General features: G+C 41.4%; 1 protein-coding gene across 1 annotated transcript; it reads left to right on the plus strand.

Moving 5' to 3' along the window:
• The first annotated feature begins 2,594 nt into the window (after positions 1 to 2,594).
• LOC109785116 (kinesin-like protein KIN-14F) lies at positions 2,595 to 9,639 on the plus strand. The gene is made up of 19 exons (XM_020343724.4): positions 2,595 to 2,928; positions 3,034 to 3,200; positions 3,288 to 3,416; positions 3,590 to 3,832; positions 3,932 to 4,003; positions 4,114 to 4,182; positions 4,289 to 4,384; positions 4,539 to 4,649; positions 4,725 to 4,806; positions 5,312 to 5,407; positions 5,526 to 5,699; positions 5,772 to 5,878; positions 5,986 to 6,164; positions 6,279 to 6,440; positions 6,523 to 6,776; positions 6,867 to 7,030; positions 7,114 to 7,302; positions 7,469 to 7,917; positions 9,295 to 9,639. The coding sequence occupies exons 1-19, from the start codon at positions 2,808 to 2,810 to the stop codon at positions 9,428 to 9,430; spliced, it is 3,000 nt and encodes a 999-aa protein (XP_020199313.1). The 5' UTR covers positions 2,595 to 2,807; the 3' UTR covers positions 9,431 to 9,639.
• Positions 9,640 to 24,755: the final 15,116 nt, after the last annotated feature.

Consider the following 24,755-nt stretch of genomic DNA (forward strand, 5'->3'; position numbering starts at 1 on the left):
CATGCCTCCGGAGAATGTTGTACGCACTGTCGGAATGGGGACTAGGCAGGGAGGACCTTATTCCGACTACAAAGAGCCACCGCCGTCTCGTCTTCCTAAACAGGACACAAATCCTAACCAACCCTAAAAATACACCTAAAAATAAAGCAGGAACCCTCGCACCTGCAAGGGCCGAGGTCCATCATGCCTCCACGGCCCTAAGACCACTGAAGACAAGGTGAATCAGCGGCGGCGCAAGGAGGCGAGAACGGAGGAGTTGCTCGTGGAGGAGATAAGCTAGATGCGAACTGAATACCCTTGGTTTATTACATAGCAGCACTAATGACAGCATGCACTTCAAACGTAAATATTTCTTTTTGTTAAAACAAGGAATAAAGAAGCCAAATAACTAAAAGACGAGCTGAAATCCCTTTTCTCAAGAACTACTGTAGCTGGAAAAAAAATCTCGTGGCATCCCTTCTTATCCCGATGAGTGCCCTACGGGTTGGGTGGATCGTAACGCAAGGCAAGGTCAAACATGCTGAGTTGGTGGTGATCCCGAGATTAATCGTACGCTGCCCCACGCAACAACGAAAATAATGATTACTCGTACACTGCAAAGTTAGTTAGTGATGGCCACGGTAGGTACGGCTGAGTGTAACACTCCATCTCCCATTCATTTCCTGCATTGGTCATATTTCGCTCATGGTACGTGAAACTTGCCAAAAACTTTGCTCTTTTGACGTTTCATTCCTATATATAGTCCCCGTGTCCTGTGCACGTACGATTGGACGGAATGATCCTAGCCTAGGAACAAAAATGGCAGAAAAACAAATTATGGGTCGAAGAACAGTTGGCATTCCAATTGGCAAAGTCGCATGCATTTTGAGTGGGGAGAAGTACCAATCCTTTTCTTCTGAATTAAAAGTATATCAGTCGTGTGACTTGGCTTACTAGTATGTCAAATATACCGAGTTTGAGTATTGAAATGGGTAAAGTCATGTTGTGGGTCATCGAAAAACGCCGACACGACCTTGTCAACGGCTAGGCGGCAGGTACTAGTATATATACCCCCTGTGTAAACAGACATGTACGTTTTCGCAAAATGTAAGCAAGCAATTGTGTGGCATTTTTTTCGGGAACATGTAGGAACAACCTTTGTGGCATTATTATTATCTCAATTTTTTTGAAAACTGAAAATCATATGTTAAAATTTCTAAAAAAATAGAAAAAATGCAGATGTATATAGATATGTACACTACATATCTGTAAAATTTCATGATATACATTTTGGTGTGAGCTGGACAAAAAAAAGAAATCATAAACTTTTATAGTGAATGGTGCATGTGCTAGAAACACATGATTTTGTATTTTAGGGGCTATTTGGTTCCAGATCTTGCAATGTCACAGTCGGCATACACTTGTTTTTGCCAAGCTTGCCTAAGTTTGGCTAAATAAAATGAGAGCCACAAGTTGACGAGTCTAACGCCGTTTTTGGATGTTCGTATTGAAGTCCTGAATTGGATTTCGTATTCCCAAACTTTCAATTCGGCTATTTGGCATTCGAACAACGGTCCAAAATCGATCCAATACATCATCCAAACAATCGATTTTTTATTCATGTCCATTACAATTTCTTTATTGACTTGGTATTGAAACCAATTCAATACAGAGGCCTCCAATACAGACATCCAACCGCAGCGTAAGGAAATCTTGCCGCGGCTTTTGAGTGTATGATACGAAGCCCTGGTGTGGCAGAAAACATTTTGACTAAGGTAAGGCTTGAACCAAACACACTCATAAATTGATCGAACTTGCCTAATGTTAGGCGTGGCAAGTTAAGACAATCTTAGTCACAAACCAAATATCCCATTAATATGTAGTTTGCACCAAAACACATTCCAACATGAAAACTTACAGAAATGTATTATACATCCTAGGTACATTTCTATTCGCGAACCAACCTGTGGTTGGATGGTTAGAGGGACTCTGCCTACGCTGACTTCATAAATTTCAAGATGATATGCCAGCTCAGTCTTTCGAAGGTGCTCATAGGGGTAGGCTGTGCGTGTGTGCGTTCATAGGGGTGAGTGTATGCGCGTGTATATGAGCACTTGCGTCTGTATTGTGTTAAAAAAAGATACATTTCTATTCATTTTCAGATTTGTTTTAAACTTTAGAATACTCCATTGTACACGCCCTACACTGCCCCAACATGCTTTCTTTAAAATTAACTCCACGTCCTACATTATTGATTTGGTTTAGTACTTGATCCCCCATTTTTAAAAGGATCCACCGTATGTTTCATCAAGAGTCAAATCATCTGTTGGCGCTCCTACCTGCAAGGATCATATCATATTGGAAAAGAATCATAATAACTGCTTATTGTTGGCTGTTGTCTTAGCTGAACAGATTGAAAAGAAATGACAGCGATTAGCAGTGTAAAAAAAGCAGTGAATAGTTGCGGAGGCAGAGCAATCAAATCAACATGGCCGTGGAGAGCAGAGTGCATTTTACTCGAACAAAACCCCAGAACGGCGAAGAGAACGAAAGGCGGAGGAGGCGAAAGGGAGGACGAGAAATATATAAATCCCCATTCCGCTCCACTAACCACAATTGTTTGTGTTTGTTAAACCCGAAGGAGCCGAAAGGAAAGCAGGCGGGCAAGCAGCGTCGCCGCTACCCACAAAGCTCCCACCTCTCCGGCTCCCCTCCCTCCATTATAACCATCCCCACAAAACCACCACGCAGAGAAAGAGAGCGTTGATGGACTCCGCGACGGCCTAATTCCACCGTCCATTTTTCAAACCGAAAACCGGGCGCCCCGGATGGCGGAGGCGGCGTCGCTCTTCTCGCTCTCCGCGGCCGCCGTGGTGGAGGACGTGCTGCGGGAGCACGGCTGCCGCCTCAGCGACCGCGACCTCGCCTCGCGCAGGACGGGGGAAGCCGGTCAGCGCTCCCCTCCCGCCCGCTCTCGCGTCGCCACCTGTTTTTTCAGTTATTTGTGCCGCGCGCGCCTGTTGCTGAATGAGTTTGCTTCGCTGCTTGCTGCAGCGGCTAGGCGGAACGAGGCGGCCGGGTGGCTGCGCCGCACCGTGGGGGCCGTCGCCGGGCGGGACCTGCCGGAGGAGCCGTCGGAGGAGGAGTTCCGCCTCGGCCTGCGCAACGGCCAGATCCTCTGCAGCGCGCTCAACAGGGTCCACCCAGGCGCGGTCCAGAAGGCAAGCGCGCACTCGTTGTGTTCGTCAGTTTGATCCGCCCCCGCCGCTCGCCTCTGCTCTGCTGACAACAAGTGACGCTACGCGCAGGTGGTCACGGCGGACTCGGTCGACGGCGCCGCGCTGTCGGCGTTCCAGTACTTCGAGAACGTGCGCAACTTCCTGGTGGCGGCGCAGGAGATCGGCTTGCCGTGCTTCGAGGCCTCCGATTTGGAGCAGGTTCGTTGTCGGGCCGCCCCCGTGTGCCGCGTAGTCGCCCCCACGCGGCCTTGCTTGCAGCTCCAGCAAAGCGCTTATGACGGGCATCTTTGCTTTAGACGCACTCTCTCGTGGAGCTGTGCTGTGACCCTGATTGCGCCTTTTTTTCTTCCCTTTTGCCTTTCTGAGCGCAGGGAGGGAAGAACGCCAGGGTGGTGAACTGCGTGCTGGCATTGAAGTCGTACGGCGACTGGAAGCAATGCGGGGGCACCGGGCTGTGGAAATACGGGGGGAACTTGAAACCCTCGGCTTCCGGCAAGTCCTTGGTGAGGAAGAACTCGGAGCCTTTCCGGAGGTGCCAATCCATGAACGAGGGGGAAGCGCCCTATGAGGATGCTGGATTCAATGGCGATGCTCATCTTGATTGCGGTGACATGGTCAGCTCCATGCACTGCCCCGTTTGTTTTTCGTCTTAATTTGTTACATGGAATCTGCTTAAATGCTTAGTGGCTTGATGCATTATTGTCTTGAAACAGTCGAGGTCACGTCCGCTGAAAATGCTGGTCAGCGCGGTTTTGTCCGACAAGAGGCCAGATGAAGTTCCGCAGGTTGGTCAATCTGCTTCCCCAATTTTCTTTTGATGGCTTATTACTGATTCAATGGGACATACGTATGCCATTTGGATTCCCTTTTCATCCGTTGTGTTGTTTGCATGCAGCTCTTAGAGTCGATGCTGGGTAAACTCGTCGATGAATTCGAGAATCGCTTGAAGAGCCAAAATGAATTGGTATGTTCAGTGTCCTTTCCTCTGTATTTGTCTCTTGTTTTTGGTATCCTTCTACGTTGTGCTTGCAATTGGCAATGTGATAACCAAAATCAATCCGTTGGGACAGGTGAAAGCTGCTCTGAAAAATGGCACAGACAGCACCAAATGCTTCTCCAAATCTAAGGTTCTCGTCGAGGCCACTCCTAATTTTAGTGAGAGAAAGGCAAGCTATAACTTACTCTTCTTTATGCTTCAACAATGTTTTTTGTTTTACTCCTCTAGTAAGTACGTCTGCTGCTAACAGTGATAGTTAGGATTACCATTTACTATTTTTTTTGGCTTTCACCCAACGTTAAATTTTGTATTATCCTCTGTAGATGGATACATCAGAGATTTACTCCAAGCATAAACAAACAAAAAAAGAAGCATCAGGGAAGGTGGCACTGAAGCAACACTCAATTCTCCAACAGCAGTCAAAGCATCTTGAGGTAATATTTTAGTATTCATTTCCTTGCATAATTCTTGACAGCGGTTACAGTGCTGTTCATGTTTCTTGTCTATAGGATCTTAAGGCTAATCTTCAAACAACAAGAGCGGGTATGGAGTTTATACAAATGAAGTACTCTGAGGACCTCAACATATTAGGTATATGAGTGGGAAATACACAGGAGCTCCTGGGTGCTCCACACCCCTATATGAATATTGAATATTAAAAATAGCAAAAAAATTCAAAAAAATCTGGAATTTGGGGATATCAAACCTGGGTGCCCAATCTGCTCCCGTGTGAAGTTTCGTGAAAAAATACCAGGAAAAGTATCCGTGGCGAAGGAAATACAGTCTGAACTAAAATCTATTCTAACAGTTTTTTTCTGTACATAGGATTTTTTTGTCTTTTTTGCCTCGGATACATTTCCTGGTATTTTTTCACGAAATTTCACACGAAAGTAGGTTGGACACCGAAGTTTGATATCCCAAAATCACAGTTTTTTTTTTAAATTTCCCTGTATTTTTTGAACTTGATGTTCATATAGGGGGGTGGAGCACCCCGGTGCTACAAATCCTCTTCCGTATATGAGTGTACTTTCGGTGGTTCACTGCTACTTTGATATAATTTCACTTAGCACATCACTATTTGCAAAATTAATTTCAGGAAGGCATCTGTTTAGCCTTGCACATGCTGCCTCCGGTTACCACAAAGTTCTTGAAGAAAATAGAAAACTGTACAATCAAGTGCAAGATCTTAAAGGTATGCTTGTTTGAATAAATGTTTACACCCAGTTTCTGATCCAATTAAGGAAATTTTGGTACACTGAGAAAAATTATTGCCTAAAATATGAAATTTCTTTTGTATGTCATGTCTCTAGGTAGTATCAGGGTGTATTGTAGGATACGACCCTTTTTACCTGGACAAGTAAGTTCATCCACTGTGGGCTGCATTGATGATGGAAATATTACGATTATTACTCCTTCGAAATCTGGAAAGGATGGCCGGAAATCGTTTAGCTTCAACAAGGTTTTCGGACCATCTTCAACTCAAGGTAGTTTACCATGTCCTTGTTTTTTTCAGTATCTTATGTGGAAGTAAATTCACAGGAAATTCTGTCGTGCAGATGAGGTATTCTTAGATACTCAACCCCTTATTCGCTCTGTTCTTGATGGGTACAACGTTTGTATCTTTGCATACGGCCAAACTGGATCAGGCAAGACATTCACAATGGTGAGTAGTGAGGACAATAGCACAATGCCAACAATTTCTGTATGTAATACCTATTTATCACGCAGGCCTTCTTTATTCTTAACATCTTCTCTTTTGGTTTTATGTAGAGTGGACCCAAGAATATGACTGAGCAAACCCAAGGTGTAAACTATCGGGCACTTGGGGACCTATTTAACCTTGCTGAAAAAAGAAAAGGAACCTTTGTCTATGATATTGCTGTGCAAATGATCGAGATTTACAATGAACAAGTCAGGGATCTCCTCATCAGTGATGGTCTCAACAAAAGATATCCTTACTGAAATCATATTTCTGTCAAATTGTGTCAGTTTCTTTTTAAAACATTGCTTTCACGAAAATCCTTATACTGTCATACCAATAATTTTCTTTAACAAATATATACATTAGAGATTCGGAATAATTCTCAAAATGGAATTAATGTGCCGGATGCAAGCCTTGTCCGTGTGGCGTCGACGATGGATGTAATGGAACTGATGAACATTGGACACAGGAATCGCACTGTGGGTGCCACTGCGTTAAACGACCGGAGTAGTCGTTCCCACAGGTGACTTCACAACCTTTTCTGTGCAACAGAATTACTTCAAAGTAATTATGGAATGTAATGAAATATTCTTGTAAACTTGCAGTTGTTTAACTGTTCATGTCCAAGGAAAAGATTTGACATCAGGGAACATTATCCGTGGCTGCATGCATTTAGTTGATCTTGCAGGCAGCGAGCGGGTTGACAAGTCAGAGGTCACCGGAGAAAGGTTAAAAGAAGCACAGCATATTAACAAATCATTGTCAGCCTTAGGGGATGTAATTGCTTCACTTGCCCAGAAGAATGCTCACGTACCCTACAGGAATAGTAAATTAACACAACTCCTCCAAGATTCTCTCGGTAAGATGACTCTCCTGCAATTCTTAGTACATCAGACTATTGAGTACAATTTGCATTGTTTTTCATTGTCCTACATCAATGTATTAACAGGAGGCCAGGCCAAAACCTTGATGTTTGTTCATATAAGCCCGGAAAGTGATGCTGTAGGAGAAACCATAAGCACCTTGAAGTTTGCCGAGCGTGTTTCTACGGTTGAACTTGGTGCTGCTCGACTTAATAAAGAATCTGGAGAAGTTAAAGAGCTCAAGGAGCAGGTTTTTTCCTGCTACTATACTATATGTTCCTTTCTTACTGTCCTTTATTATTCAAGACATTCACAATCGCTATTACTATTCAGATTTCTCGACTGAAAACAGCATTACAAATGAAAGATTCAGGATCGGAGCAAAACATTACTCGCAACTCTGAAGCATTAAACACGAAGATGCCTTCTCCTGTTTTTTCAAATAGGCGACAGGGCAGTTGTGATTTGCTGCCTGGCCAAGCTAACTTCAGGCAACCAATGGAGGATGTCGGAAACATAGAGGTAATAATGCCATTAACTTCTGCATCAGATCTTGCACATAAACTGAATGATCCACATAGAAGTAAAAGTTCTGCATGTAATCTTAGTGCACTGATTGTACTTCACTGTCCTTTCAGCTGACGCATTCAGTATTTCTACAATCATGTGTGGTTTGATTTTTCTACAGGTTAGACCCAATCCTAAATTGAGACAAAAGAAACCAAGCTTTGATCTTCAGGATTTATTAGCATCAAATGATTCTCCTTCGTGGCCAGATAGCAATTCAAGGGTGAATTTTCAGATGGGAGAAGAGAGGGAAACAGTTTGTGGGGACTGGGTAGATAAGGTTGTGGTGAACAACAATCACTCTCTTGGTGATTGGGAAGGAGACAACACGGCTCTTCCTGACTTCTTTTACCAAAGATACCATTCAGGTTTGAGAGATGAGCAGCAAAGACCTCGATTTTGCTCAACGAATACTGATGATTCCGATGATATTGACGTTGCAACGAGTGATTCCTCAGAATCAGATGCACTTTGGCAGTTCAATGTTTCAAGCATAAACAGTTCAGTTATTCAAAGTGGGTCAAAGATAAAGAAACCACAAACGAAAATAAGAGAGGCCTCAGATACAAGGTAAGCATTTTTGCGTTAATGCAGTTAACATTACAGCAAACAAAGTTGTGTATTAATTTGATTAGTAGAATGGGAAACAAAGCACATGATCAGCCACCTAGTAAAATTAGTGATTGGGCGATACAGGTTGGCCAGTGCATTATTTAAGAGGAAAATTTCATTGATGAACATGGATGACAACGAATTTCGAGAATGTTGTTTGCCAAGTTTGATCACAGAGCTTCTAGACTTCTGGAATTTCATTAGCATGGACCGCATATCCGCAAGTACATATTGTTTCATCTAAGATCTCTGTTAGGACGGCCCACTTACCACCTAAGAAGTAAGAGGAGAGCTTAATGTTAGTCGTCCATGGATCAAGAGTAAACTGTTTTGAAGGGCATTTTTATTTTAGTGAGTAGAGAAGGAAGATTTTTGATGCTCTAGTTATTCCTTTACATCATGTGAAACTGTTTTCTTGACTCATATGAATACCAAAATAATATTTTTGGTATGATATGGTTACCACTAGAAGCTAAGATTTTTCGTGTATTTCATTTCAAAATGTTTTTGGTAGGATATGATTATGACTGTAAATGTACATTGATAACGTAGAAACAACATGTTCTTATACTATTGTAAGATTAATATTAAAAAAAAGATCTACTTTCGAACTAAAGAATTTTTTAGTTCAAATTTGAACTAAAACCATGACACTTGTTATGGATTGGAGGGAGTAATTATTTGGAGATATTTGAACTCCAATTTTTTTTTGTATGATTTGTATCTGAAATACATTTTACGATTCCGACGACGTCTATGCTTATCTTTCTCAATTTTATGCTTGTATTTGACATGGAATATTAGGTTACCATTTATGGCAAAATTAGTTCTCCCTCCGTTCCATAATATAAGAACGTTTTTCACACTACAAAAATGTTCTTATATTATCGGACAGAGGGAGTAATTCATTGATGCATCTTAAAAAAAACGTAGGAGCTCCACGACACAATTAATTTTTTCTGTTGAGATCTATACATTAGAAGGATAGTTAATTATACCCAGATGTACTTCATTTAATATGTAACCAAAAGTCTTCCTTGCCCTTGAATGGTAGCAAATGTTGTGTAAGTAATAACCTCTCACCTCTTAGAAGGCAATAGGAATTTTAATGTTGGATCTTCTGAATGAATTTTCTAAAATTATTTGGACACGCCTTTAGAAAATCATTACCTGAACATATTATTTTCTTTTAATTTCGCCCAGTTTTGTGATATATTTGAAAATAGTGAAATTAAGGATTGATATACAGGGACAGAATAGCAGACCATTGCATAAGACTTATCAAGTTTTCTACCTAAAGATTAATATTTTTTTCTTTCATTTTCTTTATATCAGGACACCAAGTCACTCCCAAATACCATCAGCGTCAAGAAAAGCCTCAAATGGACAAAACAGATCTGGAAGGCAACCTTTAAGTGGTAGCGATAGCAGAAGGCTTTCATCAAACGGTAGACACTCTGGTACGAAGTAGAGATTCCTAAAATGATTGTGTATTTTTTTCTTGGCTTTCTTTCAGTGTTTGTCATGAGGGGTTGCGAGATTTTTCTCAAGTACAGGAGCGAGTGACAATAAGTCCAATTGATTGTGTCAGTGTGGCGAGTTGTGATCTCAGCAGCTGGTGTGTGAGGCCATTAACCTTTTTTTTTATTGGCCTATCAGGCATTGTTGAGTTTTTGGCAATTCCTGTCATGTTCATAATATATAATATAAGGAAAAGAAAGGAAATTTGTTGATAAAAAAAGCTCCTCCTTTTTTGTTTCTTTGAACGCTTTTATCTTTTCATAAAAGCACTCTTCAATGCGCTTTGATTCTTGTTGTCAAATTTCTTAAATGACACTCTACCCTTTGGCTGGGATTGTTTTGAATGAATAAATGATGTCCATGGAGCCCCCTCTCCCTCACCCAATTTTAAGCAACTGACTGCAGTGCATCTGAATACCACATGAATATGCTTGCTGGTTTATGTTAGCATTCTCTGTGTGCTAATATTTCTCATCATATCATGCTGCTTCGTCACCCCTATATAAGAAGAAGCTAGGATAAATTCTAGACAAGTTTTAGCAAGTTCTTAGCAGCTCAATAGCTCCAAGCAGATCGACAAGATCACACATTGTAACCACATCATACAAGAGAGAAACATCCAACAGGAGTAGGGTGTTACCCTAGAAGGGAGGGCCCAAACCTAGGTAAAACCTCCATTGTGTGAAACCCCTTACATGTTAGGGTGTGCATTCAGTTTTTTGGGTTTGATACTGTTCAGTTTATACGATTTATGGTTTATACGGTTTTTATACTTTGGTTTATACGGTTTTATACATAGATACGATTCGGTTTCGGTAATAGCCATTTACGTTCGGTTCGGTTTCGGTAATAACCAAATTAACCAAAGTTGACGTGAATTTTTGAGCCAACACATAACTTTTCCATGTCTAAATGCATGATATATATCATAATGAGGAGGAAATAATTATAAAAGGATAAAGAAGGGACGTTGGATAAGCAGTCGGGCTAATTACGTAAATTGAAGCACTAAATGGGCTAGATAGTACTATACTATAGCAGCCCATTACGCTTTTGAACCCAAAAAATCTCAATTTTGGTTAATTTGGTTTAACCAAATGGTTTTTGGTTTCTAACCGAAAAAACCGAAATGCAAATGGTTTTTAGATTTCAAAACTGAAACCGAAACCTAAAAAACCTGAATTTTCAGTTCAATTTGTTTTTTTTGGTTCGGTTTTGCACACCCTGACTTACGTGGATCATCTAAGTGTGTCTTGTCTTCACCATCAGAAGTTATCTTGGTTGTTCCTTGCCTATTACCTCAACAACCTAATAAATGGTTAAGCACCCAAAAGAAACTAGGAGTACCTGATTTCGAAATAGCTTCAACTTTAAGCTCCCTAGAAATAAGGAGCTCTGAAAGCTTTGGGTGTGGTTTGATGTCGGCTCCGTGTCATCGAATAATATTTTCACTGCCTCGGCCTACACTTTGGTTACTCATGTCATTCATCCTAGGTGTTTTAGGTCATGTGTTGTCATCACATAACAGACTGAGGGTGGATGGGGGAGGGGTGCATGTACGATGTTGTCTATGCTTCATGCTGATGTTTGTGCCCACGTTTGAGTCTCACACCCTGATTTTTGGCACCTTCTCTTTTCAAAAAACTCATTTGGCTTTCTTTGAATTTGACATTGGATTTTCTTCTGATGGCTCTATGGACTTAAAACTTGGGGAGATAATTTTTCCTCCTTCTCCCAAATGGTTTAAAATATTCAAAACTTCACCAAGACCATGTCATTCCATCCTAGCCCAACCACAAATTCTATTTCATTCTAATATTCTTTTTCCTATAAAAGGAATAGTCTTGTTACCCTAGGTTGTGAAGCAACCTATATTTCTGCCTTTCAAAAAATTCCCATAAAATTATCATAAATCCTTTGGACCATATAAACCTTGAATATGCAAAATATTCAAGATCTCATGCTCAGGGTGAGCATAGCATCCAATTCTTGTTTCTGGACTCACTTTGAGTTTGTGAACAAACTATATTCCAGAAGTGTCCATAATCCCTGCAATTAATTCAGGCCCTAAGTCTTCCTATATCTCTTGAGCATGCCAAAATTAACATTCTTTTGCCAAGCCAATCTCTCGCAACAATTCTCCAAAATTTGTGTCCAGAGAGGAGCACTTTGAAGGAAGTACTATTTAGGAGTACCAAAATGGTAAGAAATTTTACCAGTGCCTCCATACTCCTAAATCACCTCCCTACACCAAATTTCAGCCAAATTTATCAATCCAAATTTTCCTAGGAATTCAAACTAGTTTTTGTACCAACTTTACAGTTGTGAAGGAACTATACTCAAACTTTCTCTAAACCCCTTGAAACTTTTCCAGTGTGTGGACCCTCCTACAAAATCTACAAATGACAAAGTCTCAGCTTCAATCACCAAGCCAGCTCATCCCACTCAACTCCCAAAGTATCCATCCAGAAACTGTTGTTGATGCAATGATCCTGAAATGTGCGATTTAGTGGAAAACTCATATGCACGTGTAGAATAATAAACGATAAAAGATGATTCCTAGTCTCGCCTCTAAGACTAGCTCAAGCGTTGTTAGTGATCATGTTTTCTAGATCTTGGGATACCGTTAAGTACAAACGATAGTCCTAAAACAACTTTGAGAATATGACGTTAAAAGAACGGGCATATTGAATTGACCCAAACTTGTTTGTTATACTTTGAGATACAATCGTCAGAAGTCAATTTTGCTAACACGGAGACTTAAATGTGTGCTTTAATTCCTTAGACCATGAGAGTATCGTAGTCACTTCTTACCGTGCGATGAACTTTCGGGTTGCTCAAATGTCATCTGTAACACGGTGATCATAACGACAACTTACAGGTTGATCGAAAAGTTTGACGGGACTAGATATATAGCTCAAGAGTGGGATTTGCTCCTCCGATGATGGAGAGATATTCTTAAGGCCCTCTTAGTGTGACGGCATCGATCATCGTCTGGCCACACAGCTGACTATGTCATGGGGATCCCGGAACATGCCAACGAGAAAGAAAGACAAAACCGGTAACGAGGAGACCGGTATAATGAGCATATGTATGACTCAAGAGGATGCCGATATATCTCACCTCAGGTTTGTAAAGTATCGTGAAGTAAAGGGAATAGCACATGATAACCAAAGGTTCACTTGAATGTCATTCGTGTACTCACAGGGATCAATATGGACATCCACGGCTCCGCTATCGGTCATTGAACAAAAGGAGTTTCGTTCATGTCTATGTTTTACCGAACCTACAGGGTCACAATCTTAAAGTAATCATGATCTGCTAAGTGTTATTAGAGTAATGGGGAAATATTTATGAAATAATTTCATTAATATTCAAAATAGTTTTAAGAGGAACCAGAAGCATTTTGGATCACCAAAAGGGTTTTGGGGTTTACCGGATAATACTGATAAATATTATATAGGTGGAAAATGTTTCCGGAGATGTTAAATTAATAATAAAAGGATCTAATAATAGTCAGGAGGCATTTATATTTAGTTAAATATCAACATGCCTTAAAAGGCCAAGTGGTGGAAAAAATATTGGGCCACTTTGGCCCAATAGTGGAGGTGCCCCCTTAGCTTCTTGAAGAAGCTAAGGGCGACCGAATTGAAGGGGAATTCCCCCTCCTATGGCCAGAGCAAAGAGGAGGAAACCTCCCCCCTTGTGGCGCCCCTCCCCTCTCTCATCCAACCATATATATTTGAGGATTTGGTCCTTGTAGACACAAGTTTTGGAGCCTCCTCTAGTTCTCTAGTTCTAGTTCTAGTTGATCCAATTAGAGTTAGATCTAATCCTCTCTAGTCCTCATATTAGAATCCCAATGTGTTTTTAACCCCCCCCCCTCTAATTCTCTGGCAATGATTAGCTCTGGACGGCGAAGCGTTGCCGGGTCATGAAAACTGTACGCTTGCAAACTATGGAGAGGTCGTGTTTTCGGTCTTCCATTCGAGGGATCGTTCATGAACGGAGGGACTTCAAGTATGATCTAAACCGGCTCATCTTCTTCCCTGTAACTCAGAGTTGGTAACGATCTGATCTAAAATGTTTTTGCATCTTCATAGTGTTCCTAGTTGATCGTAGGGTGATTTATTTTTGTTTTCTACTATGTTTCCCAACAGTGGCATCATGAGCGGTTCTTTGAGTAGATGCGGGTTTCTTAGACGCTTGGGTATTCCTTGAATATTACCTTGGTGTACCTTGGGAATCCCCAAGCTTAGGATCTTGCCTCTCCTTATTCTGTTGTTCATTGCAAACTCACCCAAAACTTAAAAACTTCAACACACATAACACAACAAAACCTCGTGAGATCCATTAGTATAATCAGCAAACCATAAACTTAGGTACTGTTGTAAACTCATTCATAATTATTCTTGCATAATACCTACTGCATTCTAACTTCTCCATCACTTATACCCCCCGTTATAATCCATAGCATCATTAAAAGAAGCACATTGTGCTATAAAAAAACAGAATTTGTCTAAAACAGAATAGTCTGTAATGATCTGAACAAAAACCATACTTCTGTAACTCCACAAATTCTGAAAAATTAGGACAATGCAGAAACTTTGCAAATCCATTATACATAAAAATTTCAGACCAAGATCACATCCCAGTAAAAAATTCCTATACTGGGCGCAAAAGTTTATGTTTTTGCACAGAATCAAGTCAGCTATCATCTAAATAATTTCAAACGCTTTACTTGGCACAAACACTAATTAAAAGATTAAAACACAATCATTGCAGTAGAAATAATCATGTCATCACACCAAAATAGAAATAAAAAGCAAAATTTAAGATAACTATTAGGTTGCCTCCCAACAAGCGCTATTGGTTTATGCCTCTAGCTAGGCATAATGCATAGTTTCAAGTTTTATCATGACCATAAGGGAGATCATCCATGTTCATCTCATACTCGCTTCTCTCAGCAGCAAGCTTTCTAATAAGAAGGAAAAAATAATTAAAAGGGCTAAATTTTGTAGGATCTGAATCCGTAAGATCAAGTTTAGGAGGAGGAGGTTCCTCCTTAGGCCCTTTGTAGGTGATAGCTATTTCTTCATTATACAAATTCTTATAAATATATTCTCGTAGTCTTTCTTTAAGCACATGACCTAGCCCATTATTACCTATAGCAAATTTATCATTATGTTCGGAAAGTGTATCAATCAAGATAGGTGGGGGGACCTTTTTTTCTAAGATTCTCATTGTAAGCAGCCTAGTCTGTAGATTTTAATTTCCTTATCTCTTCTTGATCATAAAGGATTTCTTCTATAGGAGGGCACTCACTATTTATTCTATAGTAAGAAAATATCCCCCTTGCCTCCTTCATAATGTGGCTAAATTCATGAACTAGAAATATCGTGGCTAAACACTTACCAGAAGGATCATGAATATTGGAAAATTCTAGAAGTACCCATTGTATAGCAGGATGCATGTGCACAAATTGTCTCTCAAGTTCAACTATAAGCAAAGATATGGCGTCTGCAAGACTAGTAGTTCTAGCAAGAATTAAGCTCCCTATCATAGGCAACGAGCCAACACAAGTAAAAAGATCTTGAATAATACCTTTTCCAATAATATTACCACTGCCTATACAGAGCCTTTTCGTATGCATAATAGTGGTTTCTTCTTTATCATTAGGATCATCATCGACAAGATTGTCAAGTGTTACTTTATTAGAAACTTCATCAAAGCTTCTTTTAGTAGTCCTCGGTATCGAGGCTCTTGTCTTCCTCGGATTCCGGCATGTAGTTGTTGTCGGCCCCTTCAAAGAGGTCGTCGGGATCTAAGTCCTCAAGATGTCCTTCAGGTGTGTCATTCGGCACTGGTGAAGCTTGATGGTCCCCCTTGGGGTTGTCGGCATCACCGGCGACTGCTTCACCGTTGTCGACGGTTGCGTTATGGCCTCTAGGTTCCCCATTGTTGCCTCTTCTGCAGCGACGCCAACATCTTGGAGAGGAATTGGGTGTGTGTCCACCATGTAGACATCGTAACTAGATGTAGTAGTCCACCTGTCGGTGTTTACCAGAGGCGAGGTGTCTTCTGTTGGGCCATTGACATCGTCATCCATGTCCATGGCCTCGCTGTAGTCTAGCACATCGGTTAAATCATCGATCGTGGCGACTAGTTGGGTGGTGGGTGGGACGTAAATTTGCCGATCGTCGACTTTAAGTCTGACCTGATCATAAAACAAAGTCTTGCTGTCTGAGATGGACATGCTCTGGATACGGTCAAGCATCTCATTGAGGTGAGACAACTCTTCGGGATTCATCGTTGCGTTGTAAGCGGGGCTGACTCGAAGTATGCCCGGTGTATAACTTGACGCGTTTTTGACGCGAAAGGGATCTCGGAGTGATTCCGAATTCTGCGCCGAGGTCAGTTCTAACCCTGACGTAATTTCAGAAGTAGGAGCCGGATCTACGTCCGGACTAGAGATCGCGAGGGGACTGGCTGGAGTGGTTACGTGGGGGTCTCTGGTGACACCGCGACGGAGATCGGTTTCGGAGTCGAGCCTCTGGTGCCGGGCGAGTTCTCAATTCAGCCAGGGGCCCATCCTGACAGGATGAGTTCACTGCGGGAATCCATGGTGTACTCGAGGCCATCGTTGATCACGATCTGACCTGGGGCGTAGTTCTCCACAGAGGCCAAATGGAACGTCGTGTCGGCGCAAAAGACCATGCTTCTGAACACAAAAAGCTGGTCGGGGGTGTAGACACACCCATGGCCGTTGGCGTAGTTGATCTGCAGATGAGCCGTCGATCCTTCTGGTGATCGCACAACGGAACTCTCAATGAAAGCACCAGTGTCGGTTTCAAAACTGGTAGACCTCGGGGTAGGGGGGTCCCGAGCTGTGGATCTCGGATCGAAGGTAACAGGAACGAGGGAGACGATGTTTACCCAGGTTCGGGCCCTCTCTATGTAGGTAAAACCATATGTCCTGCTTTTGTTTATATCTATGATGTATCGAGTACAGAGCTGATCTACCTCGAGATCGTAATATGTGGTCTAACTCTAGGGCTAGGTGAATGATATTGCGTTTATGTCCCCTCTACAGGCTAAACCCTATGGTTATATACACGTCAGGGAGGGTATCTAGGGTTACAAGGTCGGTATCTAGGAGCAAAGCGGCAGGAGAGATCTTGGAGTATACATCAAGTCTTCGGTGGAGGTAGTCTTGATCATGCCTCCTGCATACGGCCTCCGGAGTCCATCTTGAGTATGAGTGAGGGCCTATCGGCCCAGCCCGAGGAGCATGGACCGACTAGGTTAGTACCCCCTTATCCAGGACACCGTTAGCCTACGTACATGATCATGCCATGAATAACCTCATAACTATGCGCTTTTCTATCAATTGCTCAACAGTAATTTGTCTACCCACCGTATGCTATATTTATTACAGAGATGCCTCTAGTGAAACTATGCCCCCCAGGTCTACTTTAATCATATTGCTAAAACCAAAAATACCTTGCTGCAATTTCTTTACTTTTATTTTACTTTGCAATTTATCTATCACCTACTATCATATTTGATCCTTGCAATTAACGAGTACAAGGGGATTGACAACCCTCTTGCCCGTGTTGGGTGCAAGTATTTTCTCTTATGTGTGGAGGTACTATCAATGGTTGATTACGTGGTTCTCCTATTGGTTTGATAACCTTAGTTCTTTCCTGGGGCAAATACTATCCGCTACTATATTGCTTCACCCTTCCTCTTCCAGAAAAATCCCAACGCAATTCATAAGTAGCAGAAAGAATTTCTAGCGCTGTTGCCGGGGAGATATCATCAAACAACTCCAGGTTCCTTCATATACATTATCATTTGGTTGTTCTACCTTTTATTTTATTTTATTTGCCTTCTCTTTTTCATCTCCCTCCGCTTCTCTAAAAAAATTAAAAACACAAAATTATTTTATTTTGCCTTGTTGCTTGAAGTTGCTATCATGTCTGAGTTTGAGGAAGTTAGTGGTGCTCCCACCACTAGCGTGGAACCGTTTGATCATCAAGCTATACTTTTAAATCTTGTGAGAAATGAAAATATTTGATACACCGCCCATTCGGCCATGGCAGCTTCAATGTCCGCCCACGTAGTTGTGTGGCCGTGGGCGGTGATGAACTCGGTGCGACGGGATGCCATCGCTTTCCTTACCATGTGTGCGATCGCGGGTGGTGAGGAACTTGGTGCGGCGGGATGTCATTGCTTCCTTACCAGTTACTGTGCGGCGCGGTGCATTGAATGATGCTTGGAGAGAGCTCTGAGGCGGAGTGGCCGGACAACCGTATAGTGCGGTGTTTTTTTGGAGCTCAAGGACAAACGACAAAGGAAATTTGGCTTCCCCTACAATCTTGGTCATTCATTATCGCACACGACTCATCTCTATCGCCTCCAGAAATAGTGTGCACTCACCCTATTGTGTATTGCATTATGATTGGCCGGAACCCCAGTCATGCGGATCGCGCATGTGCACCGTAGGATGCACTGCGATCGAGCGACAATTCACGTCCCTCTCATCACACCCATGCAACTGTAGCTGGATTGGATTTATCTGCGTTAAATGTCTAGAAAATGCCCATAATCGCCTAAATTTGGTAAATGAGCCCGGAAAAGTGCCAAATTTGAACACGGTGATTTGTAGGATATATGTTCATCGTAGAAAAAAACTCAAGGACAAAGGACAAAGGAAATTTGAATTCCCCTTCAATCTTGGTGATTTCCCTCTCGAAACCATGAAACTTCCTCGGTGATGGTTCGATTTATGAAGAGCGTGCATGAAGACATAAGCCAAACCTTCTCAATTTTTTATCAGGGCATGGTGAGGCCATACCATGGCACCATGCTAGGCGTCATGTTTTTCAAGCATGTATTTTATTTTTCTGTAGTTGAAAAACCAATAAACGACACGTTTGTGGTTGTCACACATATCCTTGAAATCTCTGCCCATTCCTTGTAAAAGACATGGGAATTTACTAAATACCACGAGCATGGTTTTCCAGACCATTTTTTGTGCACCTTTTCATGCACAGATTGTTTGAATTTGAGTTATGTGCATTAGTGCCTAGAAAATGCACATAATCGCCTAAATATGGTAAATGAGCCCGGAAAAGTGCGAAATTTGAACACGATGATTTGCAGGGTGTATGTTCATCGCTGAAAGAAACTCAAGGAGAAAGGACGAAGGAAATTTGGATTCCCCTTCAATCTTGGTGATTTTCCTCTCGGAAACATGAAACTTCCTTGATGATGGTTCAATTTATGAAGAGCGTGCACGACGACATAAGACAAACCTTCTCAAATATTTACCAGGGCATGGTGAGGCCATACCATGGCACCATGACACGCGTCATGTTTTTCAAGCACGTATTTCATTTTTCTATAGTTGAAAAGCCAATAAATGACACATTGTGGTTGACTCTTGCGACACATATCCTTGAAATCTCTGCCCATTTCTTATAAAAGGCATGAGAATTTACTAAATACCACGAGCATGGTTTTCCAGACCATTTTTGTGCACTTTTTCATGCACTGATTGTTTGAATTTGAATTATTCGCATTAATGCCTAGAAAATGCACATAATCGCCTAAATATGATAAATGAGCCCGGAAAGGTGCCAAATTTGAACAAAGTAATGTGCAGGGTGCATGTTCATCATAGACAAAAAGTGAAGGACAAAGGACGAAGGAAATTTGGATTCCTCTTCAATCTTGGTGATTTCCCTCTCGGAACCATGAAACTTCCTCGGTGATGGTTCGATTTATGAAGAGCGTGCATGAAGACATAAGCCAAACCTTCTCAAATTTTTACCAGGGCATGGTGAGGCCATACCATGGCACCATGCCAGGTGTCATGTTTTTCAAGCATGTATTTCATTTTTCTATAGTTGAAAAAACAATAAACGACACGTTTGTGGTTGACTCTTGCCACACATATCCTTGAGATCTCTGCCCATTCCTTGTAAAAAGGCATGAGAATTTACTAAATACCACGAGCATGGTTTTCCAGGCCATTTTGTGCACTTTTTCATGCATAGATTGTTTGATTTTGAATTATGTGCATTAATGCCTAGAAAATGCACATAATCGCCTAAATATGGTAAATGAGCCCGGAAAAGTGCCAAATTTGAACACGGTGATATGCAGGGTGTATGTTCATCACAGAAAAAAACTCAAGGGCAAAGGACGAAGGATATTTGGATTCCCCTTCAATCTTGGTGATCTCCCTCTCGAAACCATGAAACTTCCTCGGTGATGGTTCAATTTATGAAGAGTGTGCATGACGACATTAGCCAAACCTTCTCAAATTTTTACCAGGGCATGGTCAGACCATACCATGGCACCATGCCAAGCGTCATGTTTTTCAAGCATGTCTTTCATTTTTCTATAGTTAAAAAACCAATAAAAGACACGTTTGTGGTTGACTCTTGCCACACATATCCTTGAGATCTCTGCACATTCCTTATAAAACGCATGAGAATTTACTAAATACCACGATCATGGTTTTCCAGACTGTTTTTGTGCACTTTTTCAAGCGCCGATTGTTTGAATTTGAATTATGTGCATTAATGCCTAGAAAAGACACATAATCACCTAAATATGGTAAATGAGCCTGAAAAATGCCAAATTTGAACACATTGCATTGGAGGGGGTATGTTGATCATAGAAAAAAACTAAATGACAAACAAGGAAGGAAATTTGGATCCCCCTTCAATCTCGGTGATTTACTATCGCACACGGTTCATCTCCATCGCGTTTACGAACCGTGTGTGTTCACCCACACATCCAAAAGGAAAAAAAGAAAACCCTTACCCCGTGCCCACTTCATCCCCACCCACTCGCCACGCACTCCTCGACAACTCTGCACCTCGTCAACTTCTATCACGGCGGCCACCCTTAAGATTGACGGCTGTCGTTTGTGGGCGGAGGTCGCGCTCCAAACGGCACGGGAATTTGCCCCTACCGCATGCCAACACCTATCTGCACCGACTTGCACCGACTATCTGGACTCTGGTCGATTGGGGTTTTCTGCGGGATTCGGACGGGGATTTTTCCCATGGAGAAGGTAATTAATTTAGCAAAATATTCACTCATCTCTTATCGCAATCCGTCTATTATTGTTAATCAACCGGCAGAAATCGCCGTGGATTCATTTTTATTCTAGCTGATTCGAGGGTTTTCATCCAAGTGTCCACAATGCGAGCACAAATCGGGCAAGTGTGATCGCAGCCAGTCGAAAACGAAGTTATATCTCACCATTCCAGATGACTTCAGGGACCGCTCATTATGTTCAATCTCACCCTACCATGGTTGGGATGGCCTAAATTTATGAACATATATCATATATTGCTATATTTGGATAAAAAGTACAGTGCCACATGCAGCCTAGATGTCGAAGACAATATTTTTTCTAAATTAGGAAAATTAATGATGTATTGTTCATTCAGTTACTCTCATATTTGTATCAAATCTTTATTACATAATCTATTTTTAATTATATATTTTTGTACTTTGCTTTTAGCTATATATTGTTATGTTCTCTCAATTACTCTAGTATTTGCATGTTGCTCTGTTATTTCATTATATATTATTAACGATCTTAATTTTCATTTCAAGCAGTACATCCCTTGCTTTGCAAGAACATGAGTAGAAGGAAATCTTGGGCTTTACTTTGTTGATGACTCCATGGATGTCGTATTGACAACGCAGCATGGATTTATAATGACGGTTACGATAAAACTTGATAAAAATGGTCACTCCTATTTTGATGCGGACCTTTGGAGAAAAATATCTAAGTTTTATGAACTGAAAGCTGGCAATAAATTCTAGTGTGTGCACCACAACCTGGTCTAATTAACATGGATGTTTACTTCCCCAACGTCATCAGCCGATCACGGTCTGATCGAGGTTAGTATTCTTTTAACTTTCTCCATGCTGGCATATTATATAGCAAAATCGGGGTATTTGTTTTGACTAACTGATCACTATTTAACCAACCAATTGTGATTTCATTTTCTGACTCTATGCCTAAGCAATAACAAATTATATTTACCAATTTATGCCCACTATTCTTCTACCATGTTTTGAATAAATAATACCTTTCCACCTTTTAAGCAGGATATGTTGGATGCATAGTTAACGATCTGTATGCTACTCGACGTACCAAATTTCACTAGAAAGGCTTGAAGCATGTCATAAAATTTGTTGATAATATGACAGAGATTGCACATCGTATGAATGTTGGATTTTGGATGGGATTAATTCTACCTTTGGTGCATACATTGAAAAAGACCAATTGTGTGAACAAAACGCTGGTACAAAGTCTTATTTTTATGTTGATGTTCATAAACTATATATAGCTTCAACGCTATGTTACAATTGGTTTTTATTCTACATTGCAACAAAAATTGCCCGCTGCAGCTGTTTCTGAATCGATTTCCCGGCGTGGTCGAATTACACTTGTGCCTGCTAATAACGCCAAAGTGATTGCAAGGTACTGCATTTCCCACAGAAATGGAACCATTCAAATTGACAAGTTCTCGCTTGTCGTGGCAATGCCTGCACATTGGAAAATTGGAGACACTGTTCTACTCATGCTCTACCAAGGCACAGGAGGATTCTTCCTTTTCATTGATGAGATGCCGTGTCACCGTGATCATGCTGCTTCCAGCGGATAGTTGTGGTTGTTGGCCCTTGGCCTCTTATAATGTGCTAGTTGTTACTATGTTAAGTGTGTAGATATGGACCATATGGTTGTCAAAATTGTTAAGTTCGAAATTGCTAAGTACCGTGTTACCAAGATCCGCCTTTTGTCGAATAGTGTCACCACTATATATATGTTACTCAAATGTCGTTGTTAGCCAAGTTCTTAAATTATCATGGAAAATATTAGTATCATACACAGTTCATTCAGTTTAAGAGTGTGCCCGGTAGAGTAGAGGATGTCCATGTTTTCGACATGGCGATCAACACCGATGTCCAGAAGGCATTTGCATATTAATTATCCATATTGCAAATTCAGATAATATACAGATAGGCCAGCCCATACAATTAACATATTTGACTTGCATGAACAAATCACTCGAGCATATATATATGCTCAAATTATTGGTCTAGTTCCTAGTTCGATGATTAATTTATAAACCATTAGCTTGCTAATTTACAAGAATATAATGAACCGCGCACGCACAAAAGAGCTATTGTGCACCTGACGCCGCCCCAACACGCACAGCTGCCATCGTCCATCAGCATGTCGATCATGGGCTCAATGGGAGCGGAGGCCGCCAAGTCAATGACCTACACACCTTGATCGATCGGTGCTGGGGCAGCCTCGACACCGAGGATCACCGGTACTGCCTCGGGTGCAGCGCTCACCAGGGCTACTGATACGTCTCCAACGTATCTATAATTTATGAAGTATTCATGCTGTTATATTATCATTCTTGGATGTTTTACAATCATTTTATAGCAACTTTATATCATTTTTTGGGACTAACCTATTGACCCAGTGCCCAGTGCTAGTTGCTGTTTTTCGCTTGTTTTTTACATCGCAGGAAATCAATATCAAACGGAGTCCAAACACCGCGAAACTTTTTGTGGATTTTTTATGGACCAGAAGACCACCAATTGGCCAGAGCAGCACCTAGGGGTGCCCCGAGGGGGCACAACCCGCCAGGGCGCGCATGGAGGCCCAGGCACGCCCAGGTGGGTTGTGCCCACCTCGGTGGCCTCCCGCACCCCCTCTTTACCCTATAAATTCACAAATATTCCAAAAACCCTCGGGGTTAACCTAGATCAGAAGTTCCACCGCCGCAGGACTCTGTAGCCACCAAAAACCAATCTAGACCCCGTTCCGGCACCCTGCAGGAGGGAGGAATCATCTCCGGTGGCCATCTTCATCATCCCGATGGCCACCACAAAAAGGAGGGAGTAGTCCACCCTCGGGGCTGAGGGTTTGTACCAGTAGCTATATATTTAATATCTCTCTCTCTCTCGTGTTCTTGAGATGTCACAATCTTGATGTATCGCGGGCTTTGTTAATATAGTCGGATCATATGGTGTTTTCCCTTCTCTATCTTGTTGTGATGAATTGAGTTTTTCCCTTTGAGATTTTGTTGTTATCGGATTGAATACTTTTATGGATTTGAGAGCACTTGATATATGTCTTGCATATGAATACTCGTGGTAACAATGGGGTATCGTATTGATTCACTTGATATATGTTTTGGCATTCAACTTGCGGACTCTCGAGGTGACATTGGGGTAATCTATGCATAGGGGATGATGCACGTTCTTGTCTTTATTTCTCCGGTAGAAATCTTGGGGCACTCTTTGAAGTTCTTTGTGTTGGATTGAATATTATGAATCTGAATTTGCTTTGGTGTTATTTTAGTACGAACTCTTGGTTAGATCAATCGGAAAGAATAGCTTGGTGTTATTTTAGTACGAACTCTAGGATAGATTGATAGGAAATAATAGCTTTGAGGTGGTTTCGTACCCTACAAACAATTCCGTCTTATGTTCCCCGCTAGATAGGAAATTTGGAGTGATTCTTTATCGTACTTTGAGGGGTGGTTATATGATCCAGTTATATTAGCACTGTTGAGAGATTGCACTAGCGAAAGTACGGACCCTGGGCCTCTTTTTCAAGCATTGCGATACCGTTTTTGTGCCCGTTTACTATTTGCTACCTTGCTGTTTTTATTTATTCAGATTATAAAAATATATTTCTACCATCAATGTTACACTTTTATTATCATCTCTTCGCCGAACTAGTGCACCTATACAATTTGCCATTGTATTGGGTGTGTTGGGGACACAAGAGATTTCATGTATTTGGTTGCAGGATCGTTTGAGAGAGACCATCTTCATCCTACGCCTCCCACGGATTGATAAACCTTAGGTCATCCACTTGAGGGAAAATTGCTACTGTCCTACAAAACTCTGCGCTTGGAGGCCCAGCACGAGTCTGCAAGAATAAAGTTGCGTAGTAGACATCAAGCTCTTTTCTGGCGTCGTTGCTGGGGAGGTGAGTGCTTGAAGGTATATCTTTAGATCTTGCAATTGAATCTTTTAGTTTCTTGTTTTTCACTAGTTTGGTTTACAACAGAGAACTACAAAAAAATGGAATTGAGGTTGCATCATATTATTGATCATCTTTATAATATCTTTCTTGAAAATGATGGAAAGGAAAATGGTGTTCAATTGATAGAAGAAGAATTCAATAGAATGTTTGATATAAATGATGA

The sequence above is a fragment of the Aegilops tauschii genome, chromosome 4 (genome assembly GCF_002575655.3).
Source record: "Aegilops tauschii subsp. strangulata cultivar AL8/78 chromosome 4, Aet v6.0, whole genome shotgun sequence".
NCBI lineage: Eukaryota > Viridiplantae > Streptophyta > Magnoliopsida > Poales > Poaceae > Aegilops > Aegilops tauschii.